General features: G+C 41.7%; 1 protein-coding gene across 2 annotated transcripts; it reads right to left on the reverse strand.

The window, feature by feature from the left end:
* Nucleotides 1–291: 291 nt before the first annotated feature.
* Nucleotides 292–26,049, reverse strand: EGLN3 (egl-9 family hypoxia inducible factor 3). 2 transcript variants are annotated; one of them, XM_054577931.1, is made up of 6 exons: nt 25,411–26,049; nt 5,762–5,881; nt 4,055–4,191; nt 3,157–3,219; nt 2,223–2,296; nt 292–1,348 (listed from the first exon to the last, which is right to left on the reverse strand). In XM_054577931.1, the coding sequence occupies exons 1-6, from the start codon at nt 25,765–25,767 to the stop codon at nt 1,317–1,319; spliced, it is 783 nt and encodes a 260-aa protein (XP_054433906.1). In that variant the 5' UTR covers nt 25,768–26,049; the 3' UTR covers nt 292–1,316. The 2 variants fall into 2 exon arrangements, with proteins under 2 accessions (XP_054433906.1, XP_054433907.1); XM_054577932.1 differs by lacking the exon at nt 3,157–3,219.
* Between the last annotated feature and the right edge of the window lie 269 nt (nt 26,050–26,318).

Raw genomic sequence — 26,318 nt, forward strand, 5'->3', positions numbered from 1 at the left:
AATGACTAAAGAAAATAGTCCTGCCTCTTTAAAGTTCATGGGATTTTCAAACAAGTAATTAAGGGATTTTAAACATATGAAAATGGAATTGGGAACTAGGAAGAGTAGCTTTCATAAAGCAGGCGCTCGATACAGAGTTCTCGAGGAACCCGTGCTTGCCGCAGCAGGAGGGCCCACCTCGGCTCTGGCAGACCCCGTGATCCCGGGCGCACTACCAGCCACAGTGGAGCTGGAGAGTCAAAGCTGTTGAGAAAGGCAACTCGGGTAGAAGATGTGAAAGAACTCAAACAGTTTTTCAGGATTTTTTTATTTCCATTTCTTTTTTTAATAGCACCCTATTTTTTAAATAGTTTCTCATTTTGTTAAAGAAGGGTGAGCTCATTCAACAGAAACACTGAAAAATGAGAATGTCCACACCTCCAAGTCCATCTCATTCTCAAGACGCGCACACATTTGTCGTATATCAGTAGACTCAGGTCTTTCAACACCAGCATCAGAGGTTGCCAACTCTAAACTACCAGGTACATTTTTTTCCCTTTGCTTTAAATTCAAATTTCATTTCAACGAAGCAATCAAACTAATAATTAATATCTAGGTTTTGCCTCTGAAGAATTAGGTTCTCCAAGTAAAAGTGAAAATAGAAAATAAATGATGTCATTTTTGATCAGAAAGTCATGTGCTCAGTGAAATACAGCAGAGGCAGAAAGTCCAGGTTGTAGGATCAGGAAAAAGGAGTGTCTACCCACAGGACACTGATAAATTGATGACTATGACAGCAGCCCTGTCTAGAGGTAATAATGTCATTAGGTTGTGATAATTTTCCAGAAACCCCAACAGCCCTGGATTAAAAACATCTGGAAATTGTTCAGATGACACAAATTCCTGTTTCTTGCTATTAAGGCTTCAATGATGCCTCCCTGTGGCATCTGTCACCATTTTTTTTTCTTTGTGAGCCTCCTCCTTTCAAATCAGGAAGTGTACATAAAGTGCAAATAAGATTTATTCCCTCGCCCATGCTTCTGAGCTCTCATTTTGATACACACAGTATTACCAGACCGCTGGCCACAGAGGTCTTCTGCAGGTATTTTCAGAATTAGATAATGGGTTCATCTGGCAGAGAGAGTGTCCTAAGGTGGATGCAGTCTTGGCAAGGAAACACCAAGTACCATTTGCAAGACAGGCATGTGAATGACGCAAGCAGTAGGGGGTTTGCCGGTCACCAATTCACTGAAGAGGCCTTCTTTGGGTCTCAACTCTCTAAGAGAATCCAGGAACTGCTGTTAAAATGAATGAGGCCAGCGGATTTTGGAGCACGGTCAGTCTTCAGTGAGGGCAGATTCTGTTTTCCCTGGTTTGGAGACAGAAAGGAAAATGAAGAGGGTAAGGAGCCAGATCTGATGAGTTTAATATCATATATGTCATCCAAAAAGCCTCTAGTAAATACTCCCCAACTTACAAAACAAAACTGAGCAGAGTGCCTCCCGACAGCGCTTAGCAAAGTGTGTTTTCTTAAGTGTTTGATAGGTATATAGACCAAATGGGTTATGAATTAGACAATGTTACATATGACTATTGGATTTCTTAGATTAATTTTTCTTGCTCAATATGCCAATGAGCACTGTGGCTCTTCAAAAGAGGGATATGATACGTAACATTTCCCATATTCGGGGGGCCAGGAATTTATCTCCTCATAAACCTCCTGGCCAAGACTTGCAGAATTAGTGTTTGGTGCAACACATTTTGGGAAGTGCTCCTTTACAATACTGGCTGGAGGGGAGAGGAGTGTTATTAAGTCACATTCAGTTTGTATTATATGAACCAAGTTTTTCTATTGGGAGTCACAGTCCCACACCAATATAATAAATTAACCATCCTAGTTGGGTTTCATTGCATTTCCTTTGCAATATGCCAAAATCCTGGGCAACATTTAATAAGATGTTGGATGGGTGAACATTAATAATAAAAAGGTAACAATTTCCCATCCCTTATAAACTGTCATGCAATCAGTGGGCATTCACAAAGGATGTCCTTTACATTTTTCTGATTTTCCCAGCAGAGCTAAGGCTAAGGTTTCAGGATTAAGCCCATCAAGATGTCATTATATATGAAGCTAAGCCACAGCTGAGAATGAACAGAGCAGATTAGAATATACATTAAAAAATCTTGAATAAAAGTCAAGGATTGATTTGATCAAAAGTCACAGAAAATTATCAAGCACCTACTAGTTAAATTCCTGAATTTCTTTTTGGCTTCTGCCCTTTCATCAGCATCAAAGTACCAGACAGTCATAGCATATCTGTGAAAGATAAGCAGATGTTAGAAAAGAGGTTTAAAAATACTACCAATATTAAAAAAAAAAGCATCCTACAAACCTTCCCCTCAGAGTCATTTATAAAGCCAACATTTAAAGTGTTCCCTATTATTAGAAGTCCATCCCAATTTTAATTTCAAATAAACTTCTTTGGTTTCAATTCTATTTAAGTGTAATAAAACATGTAAGGAATTCCAAGTATGCACCAGGCACCAATGTGAGCAATGGGAATTCAAATGATCATGCAGATATATCTGCCTCTTCCTCAAGAAGCTCAACTTCTAGTTGGGAAGACAGGCAATTTAACAAACAATGTAACAGGCTTTGTAACGATCTATATAGAAAGGACTAGAAGGGAATCATTCTGCTAAAGAATGGGAGACCCAACTTGGTGGGGAGAGCACAGAGAAGAGGAGGTGACATCTGAGGGAAGCTTTAAAGAAAAACTCATTTAAAGGACAGGACACATAAACTCTTGGCTTTCTTTCTTTAGTTTTGAACACGGAGGCCAAGATGCAATGGAATAATAATGCCCTCAAGCTTTCTACTGTGTTCTCATTAATGAGCTTTATCCTATCTATGGACTAGACTGCAATAGGAGTCCTTTTATGTATGAGTTTTCAAAAAGCTTCATTTTACAACTATTATTAGCTACTGGAATTTCAATAGCACTTGATTTTTTCAATGGCTTCCCATCAACATTTGCTAATGTTTCCTGTGACTCCAGCCATTGATGGCCTGTGGAATAAGGAAGGAATTCTGGCACAAACAACAAGGTCTAATTATTGTACCCCATTAAACAAGCCACAAGCAGGCTTTGGTGATAGAATTAGTTACCTGCTCACCTAGGGCACATTCCAATTTGACATTTAATATGCACGTCTGTGTGGGGCTCAGGTCTGTGATTTCTGGAGGAGGACACATAAATCTTACGAACTTCACACATGTGAATTTAATTTAATTAGGTTTGTTCAGGTTTAGTTAATATCCTTCTACTCTTGTTCTCACCCCTTGTCCCCAGCTGCTGTTCCCTATTCAAGCTGCATCCCATAGCACTCCAGTACTGCCTGGTTTATAGGCTTGGCCATAAAACAAAGGCAAATAAAAGGCAGAATCCAAAATTAAGATTATATAGTTTCTCAATTAATACTAAACAACATTAAGTTGTTAGTTACTCTGAAAATCTTCCTGTGCATAAACTGAGGACAGAATTATGTTATAACCAATTGCTGGGGTATGATTGGTACAGTGAGCCCAAACCAATTTTTTGCTGAGGAAAGGGTTAAAAAAAATAAAACTCAAAACAAATTCCTCTTTCTTTTCTCAAGCTTCTTTCTCTGCTCTCAACGGGCAACTCATAAACTCATCCAGGGTTGACCAGACAGAATTCCTGGTATGTGGTAGCCAACATTCTCAAGGAGTAGTAGTTCAACATTAGGTTTTTGAAAGGAGGGGTAGGAAAGAAAGAGAGAAGAGAAAAACACTCTGGGGAATTTAGAATCCAATATGCTTATCTAATGAAAAACAACTTGTTAATAGTACTAACTGATGTTAGGTTTTGTATACTAAAGAATCCAAAGCTTCCACGTTAAGGAAAACCAAAATTGAGTCCAAACAGGTTTGCTATCAGCTTTGGGATGTGATTACTCCCTCATATGCATAGAACACAAATTTAGAGAATTCTCTGGGAACTGGGGTTTGTACAAGAAACATCTCCAGAGGAATCCTGGCCCTGGCTATTACCTGGTCGCATAGGAAGGCTGGACTTCATGTGGGTTCCGTCGGTCTGACCAGAAAAACAAGAGTCTGTCAAAAATGGGCTCCACATCCGCTACAAATGATTTCCCCTCTGGAAATATCCGCAGGATGCCACCGTGTAGCTAAGGGCCACAAAGGAGGTAGATTATTTCCTGGCCTCACACGCAGCTAATTAACAATGACATTTAACATCTAAAAACAAAGCCATCTTCCAACCTCCACTCTGAGCATATACATTCCCAAATTTTTACTTCAGCCTCAAACTTTGTATTAAATTCTACTTCAAACTTGGCTAGAGTAGTTTCCTTCTTCACTTCATGCCAAAAAAAGCCTTCCTACCCCAGCAATCGTGATGCCCATGGGCACAAAATGGAATTCCACTACGTCGAATTATACAGAATCACCAACGTTCAACAAATTTGACCTACAAGAAACCCCAGAAATTTCATATGGTTCAGTCTAATATTAACAGCTTCGTAGGATAATTCCACATAACCCCCCTTCAAGGAGCATTTACAGCTTCCCTCTGAGCTCCACTAGCTCCTGTGTGACCTTGTTAGTTGGAAGCAACATGCTGTTTTTCCTGAACTCTCAGACCACCTTATCAGTAGTCTTTATTACGTGTCTTTCTCTTTTCATTGAGTTTTTCCCATTTCATGTGTACACCCAATCTGTCCTACTAGAATAACCATAGCAGGGCAGAGTTCAGGCCTCATATACCGATGTTCCCCCACAGCACAATGCCTGGCACTAGCAGGCACTCAAATAGTTGTTGAATGATTTCGTATTTTGCAATTTATTATCACTGACCTGACACATTCACTTGCTTGTCTATAACACCACCTTTCGAGGTTTTAAAGGACAACTAAGGGATAAATTCTAGTCACGTTACCAAACAGGGAGAAGGGACAAGCCTTGCCACTGATTCACTGGATTCCAAGGTTTAGTTTTTCTGACCCCAGATAAAATATCCTAGCCCATGACAAGCTAGCATCTGCCCTAATAAACAGGAAATGGAGATGCAAAAGGTTCAAAAGCCAAATAAGCTTGCAAAGTTCTGACTTCTCAGACTCCTAAATCATCCTTAACTTTCAGAAAGGATGCACATTCCAGACAAATGTTTGCAAGTGTGGAACCAGGCTTCATATCTCTCTCTATCTATATGTTCAGCAATACAAAAATAAACCGTAAAGCCTTTGGCACTCACAAACCAGAGTAGGCCATGGCAGGCAGCCACCAGTGACATGTGTCACCCCAAGAGAGAGGGCTGTGTGGGAAACCTTGCTTGGGGATGGTTTTATATCCTACAGTTCTATTTTTGTGGAATTCTCTCAATGTTACTGCTGGAAGGGAAAAGGGTATATCTTATTCTGCACTGAGTCTTGTCAGCTCTAGATTATGCTAAAAACGTCAATCCCTAAAATAGCAAATTGCCTTCTCTTCATCAGCCACTCCTTCCATATCCTATTAATGACCCTGCACATCCCCCCCCCCAATCAAATTCACTTCATAGCCATCATTTTCATATCATCAACTTTAGTACTAATACCCTGGTGGGGAGGGGAGGATATAAAATAGAAAAGATTCATCAGTGGGAATTACGAACTCCACACTCTCCTCTAAGTCATCTGAATTCTTTTCCTGGTTTCCTAGTTTCTAACCCCACACTCTATTCCCATTATTCCAAAGTACCTTGGAATCCCAATTCTTGTTTAGATAGTAGATGCAGGTGATACAGCGGCCGTCACCGTTGGGGTTGTCTACATGTCGAACATAACCTGTTCCATTTCCTGGGTAGCAAGCCACCATTGCCTATGGAGAAATCCCAAGAAAGATGGTTAACAAAGCCGAGACAATCTTCTCCCATTGGTGAACAGCTGAGTAACACAGTCTCCTTGGGTACTATGAGACATTTCTAGGTGCTGCTGGCATCTTAATTGCATGTACAGTACATAAATTTGGTCTCTTCCGCATACAAGATTTAATGGCCAAGTCATACCTATGGTGCAGCCCAGCAGAATGCAGTTCCACAATAGTCCCAGAGTTGCAGAACATTTTAGACAGTAAACCATACATATCTCATTAGGATGCCTGCCTTTCTTCAATCCTCCTTTTTGGAATAGCAGGTTCTGGGTTCCCTCTCTAGACCTACAAAATCAGTATCACTAGGTATGGAATTTAGGGATTATGCCCATTTAACAAGAGCCTCCGAATCACCAAATTACCTGCTGTCTTAGAACCAGGGCTCAAGACATTTGCAGTTATAAAGAGGTGAAAACCAATCTCCAAGGAGGAAAAGATCAGGCTTGCTCAAATGCTTAGGGAAGAGGAAGAGGGAAGGGTCAATGGGAAGCTGTGTCCTAACTTGTTAGCATAGAATCAGTCAGGTCTGGCTCCTAGGAAAAGGCCACAGACACATCTTATGTTTCTCAATGCTCGCCTTCTTCCTACTGATAATTATCAAATCAGATGATAAACTGAATTTCTCTTCCTTTTCCCAAGTGCTACCTTTATCAACCAAGTGGAGGAATAAAGTAGAAAGCCATACTAAATATTTTACTGAAAGTTATTATTAAGTTACTATAAATTCTACTGAGAATTACTGTTAAGAGGGTAACAAACCCCTAATCCAGGGGTGTCCAACCCATAGCCCATGGGCCACATGAGGCCCAGGATAGCTATGAATGCAGTCCAACACAAAATCATAAATTTACTTATAACATTACTTAGTTTTATTACTTAGATATATGCACTACCTATATTAGTGATCACAAACTTGGGACCTGCTCAATGATTTTAAAGGATTATTAAAAGTGCCACCGCATATTTAGGGTTATTATGTGAGGTCTTACCCCCCTGCCCTAATCGTTCCATGGAGAAATTATAGCAAGAAACAGAAAAACATGGGCAAAAGCTAGTTCTTTTCATGGACACTGCTATATTTCAAAAATATTTTTATAAAGATAAGATAGATGCAGAGAAAATACTGGAACTGGCAACATAAGATGAGGGAAGGGATATTTTTTCTGTTTTGATCACTGCTGTATTCTCAGTGCCTAGAATAGTACCTGACACATAGAAGGTATCTGTTTAAAACGTGATCTAAACAAATGAATGAGTTTGTGGTGACTCTTTCCTCCAAAGAGTATGTGCAGTACGTGTACATTCTACCTAAATCAATATAGATTCCTCTCATTTTAAAAACCTATCTTCCAATAGACATGCAGCAATCCAGATCATATTTTCTCCTATAAATGCCAGGACTGTTCTACTGGTGAAGTGATCAGTCAGGTAGAGGCCCAAACTAATGCACGGGTAGAGCTCAACGAATCCGCTTCAATGCCATGGGCACCAAGTCCCTCCCAGTGGTGACATGAAGACAGGAACAAGGCATGTAGCTTTAAAGGCTTCACACACCTTGCATATTGACTCCATAAAAATCCATGTCTCTAAAACAATAAGAAGGCTGAACGGTAACTTCGTTTTGCAGTAATCTTAAAGCTTAAATCACCACATCTATCAAATTTTATATTCCTATGCAGCTAGCAACCCCCATATCCTACTTTTCGACATCTAAAATGTCAATGCAATGTCATCTTAGAGGTAAAGTTAGGCCGTTAGCTTGAACATCTTTCAAAAGGTGGAATTTTGAGGCTACTGCAATCAAAATGTAACAAATGATGGTACCACCAAGAAAATAACGGCCTGGGGAAAGGTGACTGGTAGCAGACAGAAATGATGGGCCCAGCTGCAGAAGAAGAGATAAATGAAGTCACCTATAATGACAAGGGAATTACCTGTTCCTGGAAGCAGCTATTAGGATTATGAGAGTCACCACTGAGCCAATAATGAAAGTCATTTAAGCCACAAATAATTACCATCTCAGCTTCTTCCCTCTGTGAAGCCCTGAATAGAAAAAGTGCTCCATCGATGTTACATAAACTTACATTCTTAAACAGCTCAACTTTAAGGAAAAGGTCAATGGTCTGAATGCCTGCCACCTAGTTCACTGTGCAACTAATTCTGGTGTGTTTTTCTCCTATAAAAATGGGCTTGGGTTACATGGCCTCCAACAGTCCAGGGAGATCTAAGACTCAATCTAAGCATCTACCTCAGGAAAAACAAGAGAGGCAGTTCTTCGGGGCATTGTGAATGCATATCTGCCTCAGGACTCAACTTAGATTCAAATATTGAAAAAGCAGATACAACTCACAAAAATACATCCTTTATGAACTGCTGAATCTATGAAACACACAGGGAAAGAGCTAGCACATTCCAGGGGACTTACCAGTTGAACAGAACCTCTAAGTGTCAGCAAAGTATCTGATTGCTCAAGGGAGAGGAACAGAGAGAATTTCTCTGGCCAGAGTAAATCTTCACCCTTTCTCCTGGTTCACGAAGCCACTGCACCAAGTTGCAAACAATGGAAGGAAATCACTGTGGGCCTCAGTGGGCCTGTTCAAACCTCATGCAGTCAATTTTATCAGTGTTTTCTGGACAACAGCCATAGGAGATGGGTCTTGGCTTGGGCACATACCCCGCTATTTGCTGGTCTTTGGCACAGTCTAAAAACAGGAGGCTTACGACGCACTCAGGAGCAAGGATCACGTCAATAACGAGTCACTCATTTCTGTGCCAATTTTTGCACGGGACAGGAACAAACCCCGGAAACTGACTGGGTCAACTGAGCGGCTGTTTAAACCTCATCAAGCCTGGAAAGGGATTTAGAGTACATAAAGGAGGAAAATGCTTCAGAACAACAACAGCACCAAAGTACTTTAATTATCATGTGACAAACATGCTGCACAATGACACAGACACATATCAGAAAGATGTCTCATCTATTATAGACTTCATATTTGCCAAAACTCCCTGACTGGATTAATACTTGAAATGACAGTGTGATCTACAGAAGCATATACAATAGAGTCTTACAGTTCCGTTGTTGGATATGCAGATAAATCCACACGTCCCCTTATGCATTTACCATTCCTCCCTCTGACCCCAGCATGCACCGCCCCCCCCCCCCCCCACCATCCTCAGAGGCCTCTCAGCAGCTCCGTAGCCAAAGGAAAATTAGCTGAGGGATGAACCCCTCCCAGGCTCCCAGGCTGGCTCCAGACCAAAGATATGTACTCTAGACACAGAGGCGGCCACGTTCAGGCAGGAAGTATGTATGTATTCTTTAAAGATGTACACAGATATATAAACTTTAATAGCCAAATACAAGTAACCAAATGTGCTCCCCAAATGTTACAAGTGGAAAAGAAAACAGTTGTTCTATTAGGTTACCGGTAAGCTGACTTTATAAAAAACCAGATCTCATCAATCACAAAGGTAAAGTTGAAAAAATGAAAGTCCAGGATTTCCATTCCAATGCCTAAATAGAGTGTTTGTGATTGAAACCAACCACAGATTAATTGCACAGATAAACCATTTCAAAAAATTGGTGCCGGTGACCTCCACTGTCCATCCAGCAGTGATGATCATTTTAGACCCATGGGTGACAAAGGGGTGTAAATCCCCCATCCCAGCCTCCAGCCAGGCTCACTGCTCCTCTAATAACAATTAACAAACAGGTTTTTATAGACATGTATTTTTATGTCACTCATGACTTTGGAGTCAGATTCACTAGTATGACTTGATCGTGAACAAGTTATAATAAAGTGGTATTTTACATAAATTTTAAATCGGCAAAATGAAATACTAACCAAGTTGCTTTATTCGCAAAATTTGTAATAAATGGGAATCTGTTTTTTTAAATGTATCAAAAAATAGCATAACTTCAAAGCATCTGGCTGAGTGACTTGTAAACTGGTACTCTGGTCCACTGCCAAATGCTAAGACCCATCTAATTGCTCTGCGGAAATACCAGCCAATCTCTGTATGGATTTGCTTTGAATTATGAATTGTCTTAAGCAGAGAGTACTTTGAATAAAATGCAACCTAAGTACAAAAAACCTGTACTTAACCTCTTTACACCTCAGTTTGCTCATCTTTAAAATGGGTTTATGAGAATTAAAGGAGGTATTCCTTATGCTGGTTAATGTTCGCTATTTCTAAATCTTATTTCTGTTCCCCTCAACTGGGGCTTCAGCAGGTCTCCCCTTCAGGGATCTGATTCTACTTAAGTGCTTTATAGTTTCAAATCTTTTGGCAGTTTTGAGTAACAAATAATTGAAACCAATCATGCATACACATACGTGACAGAACTCTGGAGTGTGTGCTATGCTATCCACACCAGGGAATTTACCTTCCTTTGCAATGAGGGCCCAGTATTACAACATTCTCAGATTTTAGGATAGAAGCAGACAACCAAACTGGATTTGTAGCTAAATGCTCCCGAATATTTTTTATCCCAATCTTTAAATTAGGGCCACAGAAAAATACATCAGGCTGTATTTTGAGATCACTGTCTGAATCTCCTTAGAAATCAGCTACCCTGCATTAGCTCCTGAGCTGTAAGTGGGCACCTTCCCCAGCGCTCTTCACCAGGTTCAGGTGTTTGCTCTTGAAAGGCACAGCCTCACCCTGCAGTGCAATCCACATTCCACGTGCCTCCTCCATACCTCCCTCTCCTCAGTCTTTCCCCGGTGTCCACTTGGGACAAAGCAAGGAAGACCCAGGATCCTCCCCTCTCCCCCGTAAGACACCAACTGCACGGAGAACTGCATTAGATATAGACAGTGTTGAGAAAAAATACACAAGGCTATGCACTTTCTTTAACTTGGAAAACCAGCCAAGCAGCCATAATAATGGAGAATGTAATAGCTGAAGTTTTCTGGCCAAAAATGAGTCTAGTTTATATTCAGGGGACAACAGCCTGGGTGACAAACTTGCCAATGTTTCTAGTCAGCTACAGGTGGAGGTGCCAAAGGCTATACCCGAGTCATTTTTTTTCCGGGTGGTTTGTGCTCAGCACATATTTTAACACATACTTTTAATGTGGACGGTGAGCAGGGCAGACGCATGGTTGTACACTTTACATCCTATATTCATAAAGGCGCCTGCCGGGGAAGGGGTCCCATTTGGTAATTCATTGTTGGGGGGGGGGAGTTTAAAAACTGGAACAAAGGCACTACCTGTGACAGCAGCAGCTCTAAAATCAAAGTTTTCCTACTTTAAAAGAAAACCGAAAATAAAAATGTCTGTAAGTATTCAAAGTGCTATTTAGAAGCACACCACAGGAAAGGCTGGAGTGAAAGAAAACCTGGAAGAGACATGACATTTGCAAGTTTTGCTCTCTACAAAAACAAACAAACAAAACCCCTGAAGATAAATGAGGCCAAAATGGCATTTTCCATTATTTTCTCTTTGCCTGTGACAAGAAATGAGAGAACTCCAAAAATCCTCTGCAAGGGCAAGGAACTTAAGTCCAGAGGCCGTGGAAAGCAAATTAGAATTACGCTTTAGCCCGTCTTCATCTCTCTTGTTCAGGGACACATACTCTTCAAGGACACCTCATGGGACCCGCGGGTGTCACACTAAATTAAATTGCTACAGCGCAATATTCACAAGGCATCTTCACAAGATGATGACAACTGTGCAATGCTTTCTCCAAGTTTCAAGAAAATGTCCTCAAAGTTCACATTGCTGCCGGGCCCCTCCTTTGTATGAAACTGAACAAAAAAGTAGGCTCTCAATGTGATGATGGACAACACGTAAGCTTTCAAAGTGCTTTAGAATTTGTATACATTCATCCTAACTTCATCTAGATTAGCCTAAAGAAATTAGCTGTAGATAATGTGGGTATGTTAGAGAAAAAATAGGGAACTTGGTGCAAACTCCCATTAGTTATCTGGCCATCTTGTTTGTCGTCTGTCCTGTTGGTAAAGAGCAAGCCTAGCTCTTTCCTTTCTCCTAGTGCCCTTCATTAAAGACCAAGGTAACAAAACGAGGAGGAACTAGGAAACAGGCTTTTGGTAGTAGCAACATGGGCTGTGTCCAGTCGCCACACTCCCCTTCCCAATGTTTCAGCATCTGATGCGGCAATTTTGAAGATTCAGGGCACCAGCCAAATACGTGTCAGGTAAACACAGCAGGCCCTTGAACAATGTTGTTTCGTTCTAACATTGATGAGATGCTATAGGAATTTAACTCTTGCTTATATTAGATAGTCTATGGTAAAATTGGTTTCATTACACATAGTTTCATTTTAACAGTCACAGAACCTACTGACAACACTGAGGATTTACTATAATCTTTTCAACAAACCCTAAGATACTCATTAAAATATTTTCTACAATTTTGTTTCTACACTGAGAACTACTTCTGTCTTCCTCAGTTGCCCTATATACATACTAAAAACTTCTCTCTCTGAACCTACACTCCCAAAACACTGCTTTGACGCACATAACCTCACCTCCAATTTAAAACAATAATCATCACACCCTCACACCTGAATTTTCTTGTAATATAGGCACTTCAGTATTCTGAAAATGAAAAGTAAGAAGTTACAAGCAACCCTCATTGGCTCCAGTGAAGTGGATCTGCCGACCCCTCTTGGTCAGGGAGAGCATCCTGAGCAGGGAGTGTAGCATCTTCAAGTGAGAACTTGTCCCCAGGTGTCTACCCTTTCTCATCACTGCCCTTGCTTTACTATGAACTTGTCCTATATTCAGGATCACCCAAACAACCATCAACAATTACCTAGACTCCAAAACTTTCTATTTAGTTCTCCTAGTTCAGTGAAAATAATGCCAGGAGATTCTTACATTAAGGAGCTAGGTTCCCATTCCAGCCCAAAAAATGTGCACAGACACACACACACACACACACACACAGTTACAGAGGAATCATGGGCTGGTGAAGTCAAAATGTTCTCTATCAAGATTTCATTCCAGGGGATCCTGCACTTTGTGCATGAACTTAAGTGAATCTGAATCGCCTTTCCCCAAAAAGCAGCTGAAGCTCTGAGACGCCAGGAATTGAAGAGACTATTGTCATTCCTCCCGGAACTGTGGTTAATTCCTCCTCTCTGAGGGGATTCAGCCAGAGCCCTGCAATTAAGCACAGTAAACAGGCCAGAGAACATCGACATATCAATACAGGCTGCTTGGGTTTGGGAAGGCAGCCCTTCCCGCAGCAGCCTGGCTCTGGGCCAGCTGGGTGACGGCTGAGTGACAGGGCTACGTGCGCTGCGTGAGGGTGGCAGCCAGCCCACGCCCCAAGCACACAGCCCGGGACGCAGAGGGAACAAGCGAGGGAGAACACCTCCCTCCCCCTGTCACTACCCCAGTCACCAGAGAGATGTTTTGAATAAGGGTTTCCTTGGAATTATGAAATCCGTACAAGTCAGCCAGGCTCAGGGTTAAGGACAGTAAGAGGGGCATGTAAACACACCCATTCTGACACTTTTTTGCAAGTGAAATAGCTGCCATTTCCTGAGGACCCATGTAGCCAGGCGACAAGTTGGGGTGCCGCTTTACACATATCATCTCATTTAATCTCCTGGTTGGCAGCGGGCAGCAGGGCGGGGGTGGTGAGCAGCAGCCATCTGCATGAGTGACACTGCTCACTTTTCAGCAGAAGTCATTAACCCTGGAAATTATAAGGACCTAGAAGTTATCCTACTTCTAGAGAAAAACAAATTCATGAGTAATTCTTAAGGCTACCTGGGCGTAGGGAGTAGCAATATTGAACTTTGATGGGAGAAGCAGTTTCATTTGAAAAATAAAACTTTACCTGGAGCTCTCTAAAGGTTCCAAGTGTAATAGAAAACAAAGAATGTTTTTGACTGTAGGATTGTCAGAATACGGTTGTCTTTAAACTCTCATCTGCAACAAATCTCAATATACTTTAGGGAATCTATGATAACTTAAATACAAATGGTAAGACAAGATTTTATTAATGGGTAATCCACAAAAAATAAAGTTACCAATCAAAACATGTCCTGAAAAATGCCTGGAAACATTATTTCTAATAGAAACCAGGAAAACACTTAACCTGCAGTGCTCAATGAATTTTAAGAGTATTAACTTGCGACACTGCAACTCTGCTGGAAAAAATAAAGGTAAAGAACTTATTAGAAAAACAGATCTTATGTTTACATTTGCATTTCAGCACTTGAAAAAATATATCTGCTAAATGAAAGAAATGACACACAGCAAATCAGTTAGAACTGAACAAACATTTGTAGGGTGCTTCTTACGTGCCTGACACTGGTCTATATGCGTCACAAATATTACCTCATTCAATGGTCATTATAACCCTATGAGGCAGGAACCATAACTGCTTGCATCTTACAGATGAGGAAACTGAGGCAGAAGGAGGTTTGGTAACCTGTCTTTTCGAAACCAGTCAGTCTGGCTGCAGAGTAGGAGGCCTTAATAACGAAGTCATGCCCTACCAGGCCAGCTTATCTATTGTCTAACATTAGCCAAGTCATCCCATTTTTAAAGGAACTAAGATCTTCAGTTCTACTTGAAGTATTCGACTCCCCCCTACCCCCGCCACCATCCTTTCCATAACAATAGAAAATACGAAAATGCAAAAAAAAAAAAAAAAACCCCAACAACCCAAAAGTATGAAAAATGATTGTGCTAGGAATTGAGTCTGTGACCTATAAGCTTGGCTCGAGGGGTGAGGGTTGGTGGGTAACAAAAGCAAGCAGCAAAGGAAACGGACTCTGAATCTTGTGGCAGAGCACTAGCTGTCCAAGCTGTCTTTGCTTCGGCCACTCATGCTGAAGGACAAGCTCGAGTCCACTGTACACCCCCTGCCGTCTCCGCAGGGCGCATACCTGCTTCACATGCAATTGGTCAAAAGTCAGCTCAAGTCCTGTCCCTAACTTGTTTAATTGAAGGAAATCAGCCTCTCCACCAGCCAAGGTTTTCAGACTTGTTTCAAAGTCAGAAGATAAATGAGCAATTAAGTAAAAATTTCTAAGAAAATACAAAAGTTTATTTTCCTTGGGAAGACAAGGGATGAGATAAATTTCCCTCACACAGGTGCAAAACTTGTGTAGGAGACATCTTCTCTTAGCCACATTAATTAGCAGTCACTGAATACAGAATTTTCTAAAATTACATTAATTAGAATACAATGGATACAGACCCATGTGGCTTACAGGAGGCATGAGATCCAGAAGACCTCTTAGAGCGGTGGGAAGTAAAAAGCTCTCCTGAGAGAAATTTATAAAGTATTTTGGGTAGCTGCAAAGGGACTAGAAATAAAGGCATGCCTGCCTCTGAATTGGGGGCAGGGCGGGGAGGGCCAGTCAGGAATGGTTAATTTAATTGCCCCTGTGTTCCTCCAAGTTAGATACAAGCCGCATTTTATAAACGTACAAACTGAGAAGCAGACACAAGAAGTAACTTACGGGACATTATAGACTTAGGAATGGTCTCCCCACCACTAAACACTGCTGCTAAAATATCAGGAAAATTCTACTAACTCAGAATAAGTGTTATTTCCAGAGAGACCACGACTGAAATTGTCTGCCTTCAAGATAATGCAATAAAGAGTTCTCAGATAATTCTGCGGCTTTCCAGTGTCAGGCTCAAATCCTTAACTAGGAAATCAAAGCCCTCCCTGCAGAAGTAGGAAAGGTAAGTGATAGATACTTTCCAACCTCTGTCTCGTCATCACCTTGATTCATCTGTCAGCTCCACCACACACACACACACACACACACACACACACACACACACACACACGTCAGCTTCCTTAGGAGGCCATCTTTCCCAGGAGGGCCAGGAATCATCTTAGGCTTCCGTGTGGTGATCACAGTTGGCACATACTAGACGCTCAATACAGAATCTACTCACAGACACTATTTTCTAGTTTGTGCTCATCCAAAATCGCTACGAGTCTTTCTCATTCGACCCTGCGCCTTCCGCTCGCGCTCCTTGCAGGACTGCTGAATCCAGGTGGAGGAGCAATGCTCTGCAGCCGTTAGCCAAGACTTTCCCCCTCCACTCACCACAACAGGAAAGAATCAGTTCCAAATTTTACTCTAATTCTGGTTCTGGAAAATTAACTTTGTTGGTACAAAAATAGAAAAAAAAACGAGTGTGTGTAAACTTAACATGTTAATGCGTGACGGTTTTTTCTCAAAAAATCCAAATTGAACTAAAAACACATGCATTTTTTTTTAGTTTCAGCAATGAATAAGCTCATCTCTGATCAAATGGCTGAACTCTGATTTTCTCTATAATAGAGAAACTGTAGGAAGACACAGCACAATCCCCATTTAGCCTCCTATTCATTTTACTCAGTGGTTCTCAAGCATTAGCATGGGTGAGAATCAGCTGGAGGACGTGTGCATCTCTGTTTCACTGGGTTTGGGGAGAAGCTCAAGAATTTATATTGACAGCAAGTTTCCAGGTGACGCTGAGAACCACATCTATTTTGTGGCAAAACCAAGAGTTCTGGGGTAATGCCTTACCCTAGATGAGAAAAGGTAAAGGGGAACTAGTCAACGGCACTGTTAATCTGGTGAACAGGAGGTGGGGTGGGTAGAGAGGAAGCAAGAGGAATTCCTGGGGCAGTTTCTGGCACAAGCTCGGCAGTGTGGTTCCTAACGCGGGCAGGAAACATTCCAGTTGTAACTCTAGCATTGCTGAGGATTACTGTCCTGTCAGTAATCCTCCCCGGGGTGTGACTGCTGGTAGAGCCAGCTCTCTTCGGGAATCCAATGAGAGGCACTGAAAGTACCTCTTTGCCCTCTCAGATGAAAATTTATCTCACTTTTCATTTAATTCCTTATAATCCTGGAAGCAGATATTTATTATTGTATCCATATTGTAAAAGGCTCAGAGAATGGATTTGCCCAAGATCACAGTGAGATCCATCCTAGGGCGTACTAGGAAGAAGTATTGACTAAATTAAAATATTTTTTTAAAAAATCAAACTCATTCCTAAAGAAGTGGAAACGAAGATCCTGAGATGCCACTTTCCGGGGGGTGGGCTAGGACCGGAAGCCAGGACTCTGGCCTCATGGTCCACGGGCGTCTCTTGCTTCTCGGAACCAGACGTGTACGAATGAGCGGCAGGATCCAGGCGTGACTTCCCTGGGACAAGCACAGAATTCCCAAGCTGAGGGGAAAAAAATCTTAGAAAGCCAAAGTCCCTCCTGTAAGATGGTCCCTTATAACATGTCAATGTAATAAAATATTTAAACACTTTGACATCAAATTAGGGACCATGCAGCCAAACCTTTTTCTCTTTTTTTAATTTTTAAAAATTTTTTTGACATTCTGACATCCTTTGAAATCGAAGTTCCTTTTGAAGGTGAAATTAAGTCAACAAGCACCTACCAATTGTCAAGGACTGTTCAAAGCACTAAAAATATATATTAAGCTTAATAAGCTCTGCCTTAAAGGGACTTTTATGTAAATGTGCGGTTAGGGTAAGCAAAGAAAAAAATGCGTGGGGCAGCCTGACCGAGCCACCTGCAGAGTTCTAGGGAGCAGAGGGAAGACTTCAGGAAGAAGGCACTAAGATCAATTTTTGAAGAGCAGAAGACAATGGGGAAGCTCAGTAGGCCTGCAAATCAATTCCTAGCATTTCAGAGATTGGGAGAGAACGCAGGCAGTGAGCAGGAGATTAAGTGTAGAAAGGTCAATGGGGTCAGAGGGGGTCAGAGGGGGTCAGAAGGGGTCAGATGTGGAGGGCCTTCAATGGCACACTAAGAAACGCTCAGCATGTACAGTAGACAATGGGGGCAGAGCCCAGTTGGGTTTCTGAAAGCATGGAGACTGCTTGATTAGAGGTGGGCTTCGGACCATTTACATTTTGACAAAAGCACATTAAAATGGATTGCAGGGAGAATGAAAACAAAAGGCAGGTGATTTATGGTTAAACTAAGTCTCTTTAAAATACTTTCCTCAAGGAATTCTACTATGAAAGAAAAACAAAACTTAGTTTAAAAAAAAAAGACAAAATTTGAAGTTCCACAGTGAACCTGAAAATCAAAAAAGCCACAACTTTGACCAATAATATCATATGTTCCTGCCTTAATTTTCTGTATTCTGTGTTTTAAAAAGGTTTTATTTATTTACTCCAATCACTCAAATTAACCTACAAAACAGTATGAATAGGAAAAAAAGCTACCAAAAACAAATAAATAAATGAACACACAAATAAAAGACTCACTGTCCGTTTTGTGTAGGGTATTGATATTTCTGAGCAATAGTCCCTCAGGCTTGACTGGGGAGATGAGTAGAAATGGGAGGGGAAATGGAGGGAGGAACACAGGCAGATCCTTGTTCTACGTGTCTGGAGGAAACAGCATGCTCCAAAAGATGTTCAGACCATTTAAAACAATGTATCTTTACTTCTTCCAAGCAATACTCAAATAGAAGAGTATTATCCCGGAAAAAAAGAAGAGTATTCTCCTGAAACAAAACATCCTCAAGTTCCCCTAGAGAACCAAAAATAGATGTCACTGACACCTGGAATTGAGTTTTTCTTCTGTCTTCTTCCCACTGGCAAATAATCAAGACTACTATCATATTCTTTGTATTTTGAAATTATTCTATATAATAGTATTTTGGCATAATGTTGGAAAGAAAACAATATTTCATATAAGTACACTTACTTCAGAAATTGAGAAACGTCGATCATCGTATCTCCTAAAGAATAAAAAATCGGCTTGACTTAATAAGGAGGTACTGCCATCGTCCTGAACACTGAGGGCACTCAGTGAGTAGGTACAGAAGGCATCCAACACAAGATTCGAAAGCCTGCCTTATACAACTGCGAACCCATGTGTCTGCAAGGCTGGGACTGGGTTGGGGCAGGGGTGAAAAACAGAACACTCAGTCGCTACGGGCTTACCAAAAAACAGTAAGTAGGAACTCGCCCACAAATCTCAATATCAAAAGAAGACACAAAATTAAGGTAAGTGAATGGTTTCAGATCGAGGGAAACGGGGTAACAATTCTATGTATAATAAACTGAGCTAACTAATCTCGCTTGGCAAATGGATACATGGATCTGAATCTGAGCCAAGTCAATGGACCCTGGCAATCTGCCAAAGCCAAATTCTTTAGTCTGGCACCATAAAATGATTTGTCTGTCGCATTTACAATTCCAGTGACTCTGGAATCGGCACAGGCTGGGCACCCTGGGCAGTTGCCCAGCAGAATGCATCTGAACTATGGCTGCTGTCAGAGCATGTGCAGCTGACAAACACTACGGCAAAAATGACAGCCCATTTCTGGGAGCAATATTAGTTAACAGCTATGAAGTGCTGCTGCAAAGGAATGATCAAGTCTGTTGCTGTAATAATTAGCAAAGGATTAATAACCTTATCCACAGTGCGAATATACAAGCTGCTCCTTAGTAGTCACTAGGCAGAGGTGAAAATGCCACTTAATTTACCTGAGGCTGCAATGGGAGTCAAAAGCAGAGAGGTCTTGCCAAACTGAGCAAATGCAGCCCACAGGTGAGATGTCCTCTGAGCTTTTTAATGAAATGCACACTGCTGGGGTGCGTAGATACCCTTCTCGGAGGTGCTCTGCTCCTTATGGGATAAGCCCCACCCTCACCTTTAAGCTTCATTAGAGAAGTCTTCCATACATGGTGTGTTTTCAGAATGAAGCTGGAATATGCAAGGCTGCTTGTTATTTATAAAATCTGAAATTTTTCTTGCCAGAGTTAGGAATCAGAAAAGAATTTTACAAAGCTGCTTTTGGGTGGTTTTATAAGAAAAGGAAATAATTCATGACACCTGGAAGTCAAATGCACAGGTAGATTTACGTAATGCCATGAAAGGCTGTTTGTCGATTTTAAGTTAGAATTGTATTTCAAGTTCCGAAATAAAATGCTGATGCAGCTGAATTAACCTACGGACCCTGTCTCCCAGGTTACCTGATATGTGGAGAGACCCCAGCCAGGCTAGCTTCTGTCTAAGCACCTTTGCTGAGGCCCAAGACCCACCCCAATCCCATCTCAAGAACTTGCACAAGACCTCGTCTCTCCAAATGCAAAAACTGCTTAACAACTGAGGGACTAGATAGATCTGATTCCTGATAAGTCTCTAACTTTGAAACCCAATATCATTAAAATCCTGTATAGTTTTGGAAACTTATTTTGATCACTTAATTTTAAAATAGAGAAATTGGAGAAAGCTCAAAGAAGAGAAACAAAACTGACTAATTAGTGTAAAAGTTGACTGTTTAACCAGAAAAACGTAAAGTTGGCGGCAACTGTTTCACATAACTTTTCGTGTCTTTGGGTGGTTTTATAATCACTTTTCACCTCTCTTCCCTCAGCTACTTACAGATCTACCACAGTACAAGACATACAAGACACTTAACAATTTGTCAATGAGTAAATTAAACTGATACCCCCTGATTTTCCACTTCCCTGAAATCAGCTAAAGTTGTGGTTGTGTGGCCAGTAGCCCAAAATTGTACAAAAGAAATTATAAAGTACACATACACATAGACACACCACACCTATATTGTTTGTTCCCAAGTGTTATTCAACAAAAGAGACAAAAAATACTATGAAAACCACCCAATGGAGAAACTTGTTTCAAAGTCACTGAGGCTGTATTCTATAAATTATTTCCTTGGATAAATTTCCTTCCTCCAAGAGCTAAGTTATTTTTAAATACAAAACCTTTTATAGGAATCACACACATCCTACAGAAAAATATTCCAATGTTTCAAAAATCAGTGCCTCCTCCCCCTAAAATACCTCATTCACAGATAGATTTTTAAGATTTGAACTGCAGAGACACCTGTTACGGTGTCTAGTCTTCAAGCTCGGTGCTCTAAGAACTGCACTTGTCATGGGTCCTTGCAACCGTATTTGGGACATGTGATTCCACGCACCCTACTACCAGCCTCAACCAAAGCTGATGAGTCCCCTGAGCCAAGGCAAGACCATCCTACTCTCTCCCAGAGAAGAAAACACAGAGTTTAGAATGTTGGTCAAATATCTGTTGATCTCAAATTGAGGCTGAGGACTTTCTGGTTCGTAGTTCTGGTTCGTAGTCCAGTCTTCTGTGAACCATGACTGCATTTCCTGCACTTGGGTCCTCTGAGAGATCCTGATCTTCGAAACACATTATCCAATTTTTGCTTAAAGTCGTTTGCAACCATGAAAAGCTCCACTAAGTAATGGATATTCCCGACATCACATGAGAAGGGTGGGCCAAAACTGTTATTACTAAACAGCAAAGGAACAAACCCACCATCCTGCAACACATTTTCTTTTATTCAGACTTATTGCTGTTTCATCACTTCTCTGCATTGTTTCCAGGGGCAGGACTGATCCCCCAGAACCCCATCGTCCAAAACTACTCTATTCCGGGATCCTCACAACCAACCTTATTAGCAAATACTTTTCCCTGGCAATAACCGTAGGAAAACATTAGCACAGCCCTCCATTTTCTTCCTCAAATGTACTTAGCTACCCACTTCAGTGTTAGGGTTTTGTCTTTTTTCTTTTTTAGGCTCTAGAATTAATCAACTAGGAACTACAGGATCTTACAATTCAAAAGTATAAGTGAATGTTAAGCTCCAGGAGGCAGGGATTATGCCCGTTCGCCTCTGTACCCCCAAGCCCGGCACAGTACCCCCTACACTGAGTGAGCACTTGCCAAATAAATGAGAGGATGAAAAGTAGGAGCATCACAGGCAAAAACACAGACTCTGAAGTCAGACAGAATTGACTTAGAATCCTAAATCTTCCCCTTACAGCCTTATAACACTTATAAAGGCTTAGATCTGCTAAGAATTTTATGTACATTTTATTATTTAATGCTCCCTCCCTGAAAAGCTCTAAGGTATTATTATCCCTCTTTACACTTGGTAAAAATTGAGCAACTTACTTAAAGCTGCAAGGTCAGTAACCCCCACCTTAAGCCCCAAACTCAAATGTATTTTTTTTAAATTGAACTTATTGGGGTGACATTATATAGCTTTCAGGTGTACAATTCTATAACACATCATCTGTATATTGTATTGCGCATTCACCACCCCAAGTCAAGTCTTCTTCCATCACCGTTTATTCCCCCGGTACCCTCCTCCACATGCCCTCCACGCCCCGCTTCCCCTCTGATAATCACCGTACTCTTATCTGGGTCAATGGGTTTTTTCCTAACTTTTACAATACACTGCTTCTTACCACTGACTTTGTGACCTTGGGCAAATGATTTAATCACTCAATTTGCTGAAGATTGTAGTTCTGAAGACTAAGTCAGACAGACAGCGTTTGTAAAGTGCTTATTAGCACAGTGCCAGACAGAGCAAACTGCCCATTAAAAGGTAGTTATTATTATTAGTTACTCACTAGTGAGCCTACAGTGAGATGCTTCAAGCAGGACATTCAGTTCCATAAATTATACGTTCTGTGGAAAGCAGCCATTTTCTAGGCAGCCAAAGCAAAAGCAGCAAATTATAACCAATATTTATTTTGGATATGGTCTCAATTCTCCAAAAGGAAGTAACAGATAAATCTTGATAGCCTGAAAGCAATGATCATGCTTGAAGTTAGGGGGCGCCATATTGCTGTACTACATTATGGAAACCACTTTCCCAGAGAGTATTCAGCACCCTAGGACTTTTCTCCAACCAAGTAGATAAATTTTGGCCAGTAATAACTTTTTTCGCACTTATTACTGCCTAAGGGAAGAGGAATCCTTTAATGTTTCTTTCCATACTCTTCCACAATTTGTTTCAATTCCAGTATCTATTCCTATTTTATTTCCAATGCCTTTGCTATTGCTTCATTGAGGTAGAAGGCATTATTACATCATTCAATGACTTTTAAAAATCCAGGGGGAAAAAGCATTTAATAAGGATCAATACACTAATAAGCACAACCCCAAGAAATGTAAAGTGCCTGAAAACCAAATGGTCTAAAATAGATGTGTATGCATCGGCTGATGTTGAAGATGGGTGATGGGCGCTCATTCTACTAGCCTCTCTAAATCCATGTATGCTTAAATTCTCCATAATAAAAGCTTCCAAATCAATATTTAAAATAAACTCATATGTTCTGCTTTTTTAAAAATTCATTTTTCCTGAAAACCCGCTTGATGGATGCAGCAGAAAACTGGGTCTATATCACTACTCTGAGAAGCAGCACAGAGTAAAGTACTCAGTTGAAGGAAGAGGAGTAAATAAGGTTAAATTAAGGTGAAACGAATATAGATCATGTAGAAATGGAATGTGTTTCTGCAATGCTTTAACAATGAACTTCAAACGAGGGACCCCAGGCCGTAGACTCTCCTAAGGAGACCTCTTTATACAAGCAAATCAAACTTTTAAAAATATTTTACTATAGTAATTGTTTGTTCAAGCCTTGTTTGCATTTGGTTCTAATGGGTTGGGAATATCCCAATCTCGAGGTGATTATTTTAAAGGGAAGGAATGAAAAGTTTTGTGCCAAAATAACCAAAGGAGAGCTGGAAAACTGGGTATGGACAGATGATGTGTCTTCAGTGGACAAAAGACGAGTTTCCTCTTTAATTCACAGTCATGTTCTGCTAAGTGAAAAGTTATCTGTTCTACTCAGAAGATAATCCATAATGGAAAATCATATCTATAGATCTTTTTTTCCTTCAGTCAGACATGCACAGTGCTTTTCATTCAATCTGTGGAGTTAAATTCTAGTTAGCCTAAACCACTACCACTGTTCTTAAGTCAAAGCTAAATAAAAATGCTTCACATTCAAATAGGTTAGTGACCTCTTTCTACCAATTAAGTTTTACTCTCTCAGAGCAAATTCTGTTCCTAGAATGCTGGGGAAGGGGTGGGAGACAGGGGGGAGATTCCTAATACCTAAGTTTAAAGAGAGATTTTAAAAACTGGTAAGAAGTCATCTGCTCTTTCCATTTGAAGCCACAAGCTCCTCTATAATCCTGAGGCTAGCCATTCCCTTCCCCTCCCCCATCCGCCCCCAGCCAGGCAAGGTGCAAAAATAAGACTAGTCAAGACAAACAGCTTTCTAATCCACCACCCAAATGATGGAAGAAAAATAAAGAAATACTAATGTCAATCTTCTACTGAGTCCAGCTAACTCTGAGTTTTCCCCAAATCAAAGTAGAAGTTAGAAAGCAGCATTTTCTTCTAAGATTTACTTTTTGTGTCCGATTATTAACGACGCTTTCAGGTATTCCATTCATGTCCTCCCACTTGAAAGGGGTACAGCAATCTGTCTCTCCTCTGCTCCATGCACCCACTCCAGAGCCTTCATTTCTACACATTTCCAGTCTTCACCACTTGCCCTATATTGAGCGATCCTCTCAGCTTATGGGACAAATGAGACTACAATGGTATTTTATCACAGGGTCAATCTTAAATTGAGAAATACAACCTATATGTTTAAAGAATGGTACATAGGTGAATGTTCACCTTCCTTCTCACGCTAGCATGCTTTGCCTCTCTGTGTTACATAAAGTAAAAGTTTTCTACAGTTCTGAGTGCCCCTTGACCAATCCACAATAAAAGAAATGAAAATCACAGAACTGCCACAGGACAACTGGCTGGCTTATCATTGCTAGTAAAGACTGAGTAGCTAGACTACCCCAAAATAATGTACATGGTTACTACACATTCCCACATTTCTGTCAATCTACCTGTAAATGTTTACAAGATAAATTTCTACCTAGGGAGCTACTTCCGGCTGTGAATAAAAACATGATTTCTTTCTAGGGGTACTTGACTATCCTCTCCTGATAACACAACTGGTGGTTTTGGGTAGATTTCCCCATCAGCTAAGTTAGGAAAGGGAAGGTGGTGGTGTAGGCTCAGCACCAGGAAAGAATTTTCACAATCAGGTAGACGATCTGAGTGTCCAGGATGCAACAAGCCAAGGGCACACTCAAAAGTGAAGAGCTTCACTCTTTCACAGGGCAAATTCTTCCCATACCTGCCAAACTCCACAAACCGAATGACACACTGCAAAATCACAACTGTTTCCAGAATTTTTTAAGAGTGGGTTTGTAGGAATCACTTTGAAATCAATGAAGGGCAATATTAGGTAACTTTGAAGTAGACATTTAAGGTCATGAGTTTACATGTATCTCGAATCGCACACAATGTTTCTAACAACCTGACCCTCATTTGGACCTTTGAGAACGTCCATGTCTTAAAATCAAACCAAAAAGCCAGTTTGTCCGGCTTGTACCAACCACTAGATCCATTATTTCAAAATTATCAGAAGGTCATTATAATTATAAACCTAAGTCCCTTAAATGTATTTTCCCCGTGGCTGGGGGAGTGGCGGGGAGAAGGGGGTGGGAACCAGACTGACTTTGTTCTTCTTGGTTAAAAACTAAAGTTCGCTTGTAGCCCTGAGAAGGCGACAGACAACGGACTCCAAATGTCTCTGGGTCCCTGCGGGCTGCAGAAGCGGCGGGGCGACCGCGCGCGTCCTACCTTGGACCTCTCCTTGACGTAGTAGTTGCCCAGCCGGCTCCCACAGTACAGGACCAGCCTGTCGATGAGGGACAAGAGAAAGCTGATGGCCTCGCAGCCCTCCTCGTTGCCCCCAATCCACGTGATCTGGTCACCCCGCAGGTGCCGCTTGGAGACGCCCGCGCGTGGCCCAGCCAGCTGGCCGTCCCGCAGTACTCCGTTGCTGTGCAGCTGCTTGACGCGCTCCAGGACGCAGTCGCCCACTACTTCGCCCAGGAAGTTGTCCAGGTAACAGAAGCCGACCTCGTGCAGACAGGGCACAATGTACTCCAGGGCAATTTTCTCCAGATCCAGCCTCATAATGTGTCCCAGGGGCATCTCGCCCGCAGAGACGAGCTCGGGGACCCCCAGCGTGCACTAAGAGGGAGAGACCTAGGAGCGCGCGCAGCTCCGACGCGGGTAGTTGTGGCCCTGAGTTCAGCTACCTGCGGCTGACCGGGTCCCCGAGCCAACACAGCGCCAGGGAGAGGGGAAACTTGCTCGCAACTCTGGGAAGGGGGACTCAGCTCAGGGACCAGCGAGAGTTGTGGGGAGCTCCACGACCAAGCACCAGACTGACCCTGTGAGAAGTGAGAGGGCCCCTTTTGGAGACGCAGAGCAACCAATGGTGCGGCGGCGGCCCCAGGCGGGGAAAGGCTGAGGTCCAGCGGGGCAGCCGGCCCACTTGGCGCGTCACGGGCCCCGCCCAGGCCCCGCCCCTGTACCGTCTCTGGGACCGCCCTTCCCCGCTCCCCCGCCCGTCACCCTTGCCGAAATCTACAGCAAACAGCCCTAGTTGTTTGTGACTAGCGGAGAGGCTAGTCAACAGACGGGTTTTTCAAAATGCGATGGATTTGCACACGTTTTGCATAAAATTGAAGAACAAACTT

The sequence above is a fragment of the Pteronotus mesoamericanus genome, unplaced genomic scaffold, assembly GCF_021234165.1.
Source record: "Pteronotus mesoamericanus isolate MK-2021 breed Mesoamerican mustached bat unplaced genomic scaffold, CSHL_Meso_final contig_46, whole genome shotgun sequence".
NCBI lineage: Eukaryota > Metazoa > Chordata > Mammalia > Chiroptera > Mormoopidae > Pteronotus > Pteronotus mesoamericanus.

Excerpts from the sequence above, each read along its gene's own strand:
- EGLN3 (XM_054577931.1), bottom strand. The coding sequence starts at position 25,767 with ATGCCCCTGGGACACATTATGAGGCTGGATCTGGAGAAAATTGCCCTG. Across the intron at positions 5,882-25,410 it reads ACGTCAAGGAGAGGTCCAAG|GCAATGGTGGCTTGCTACCC; the intron begins GTAGGACGCGCG and ends ATTTCTCCATAG. Across the intron at positions 1,349-2,222 it reads GAAATTCAGGAATTTAACTA|GGAAAACAGAATCTGCCCTC; the intron begins GTAGGTGCTTGA and ends TCTCCAAACCAG.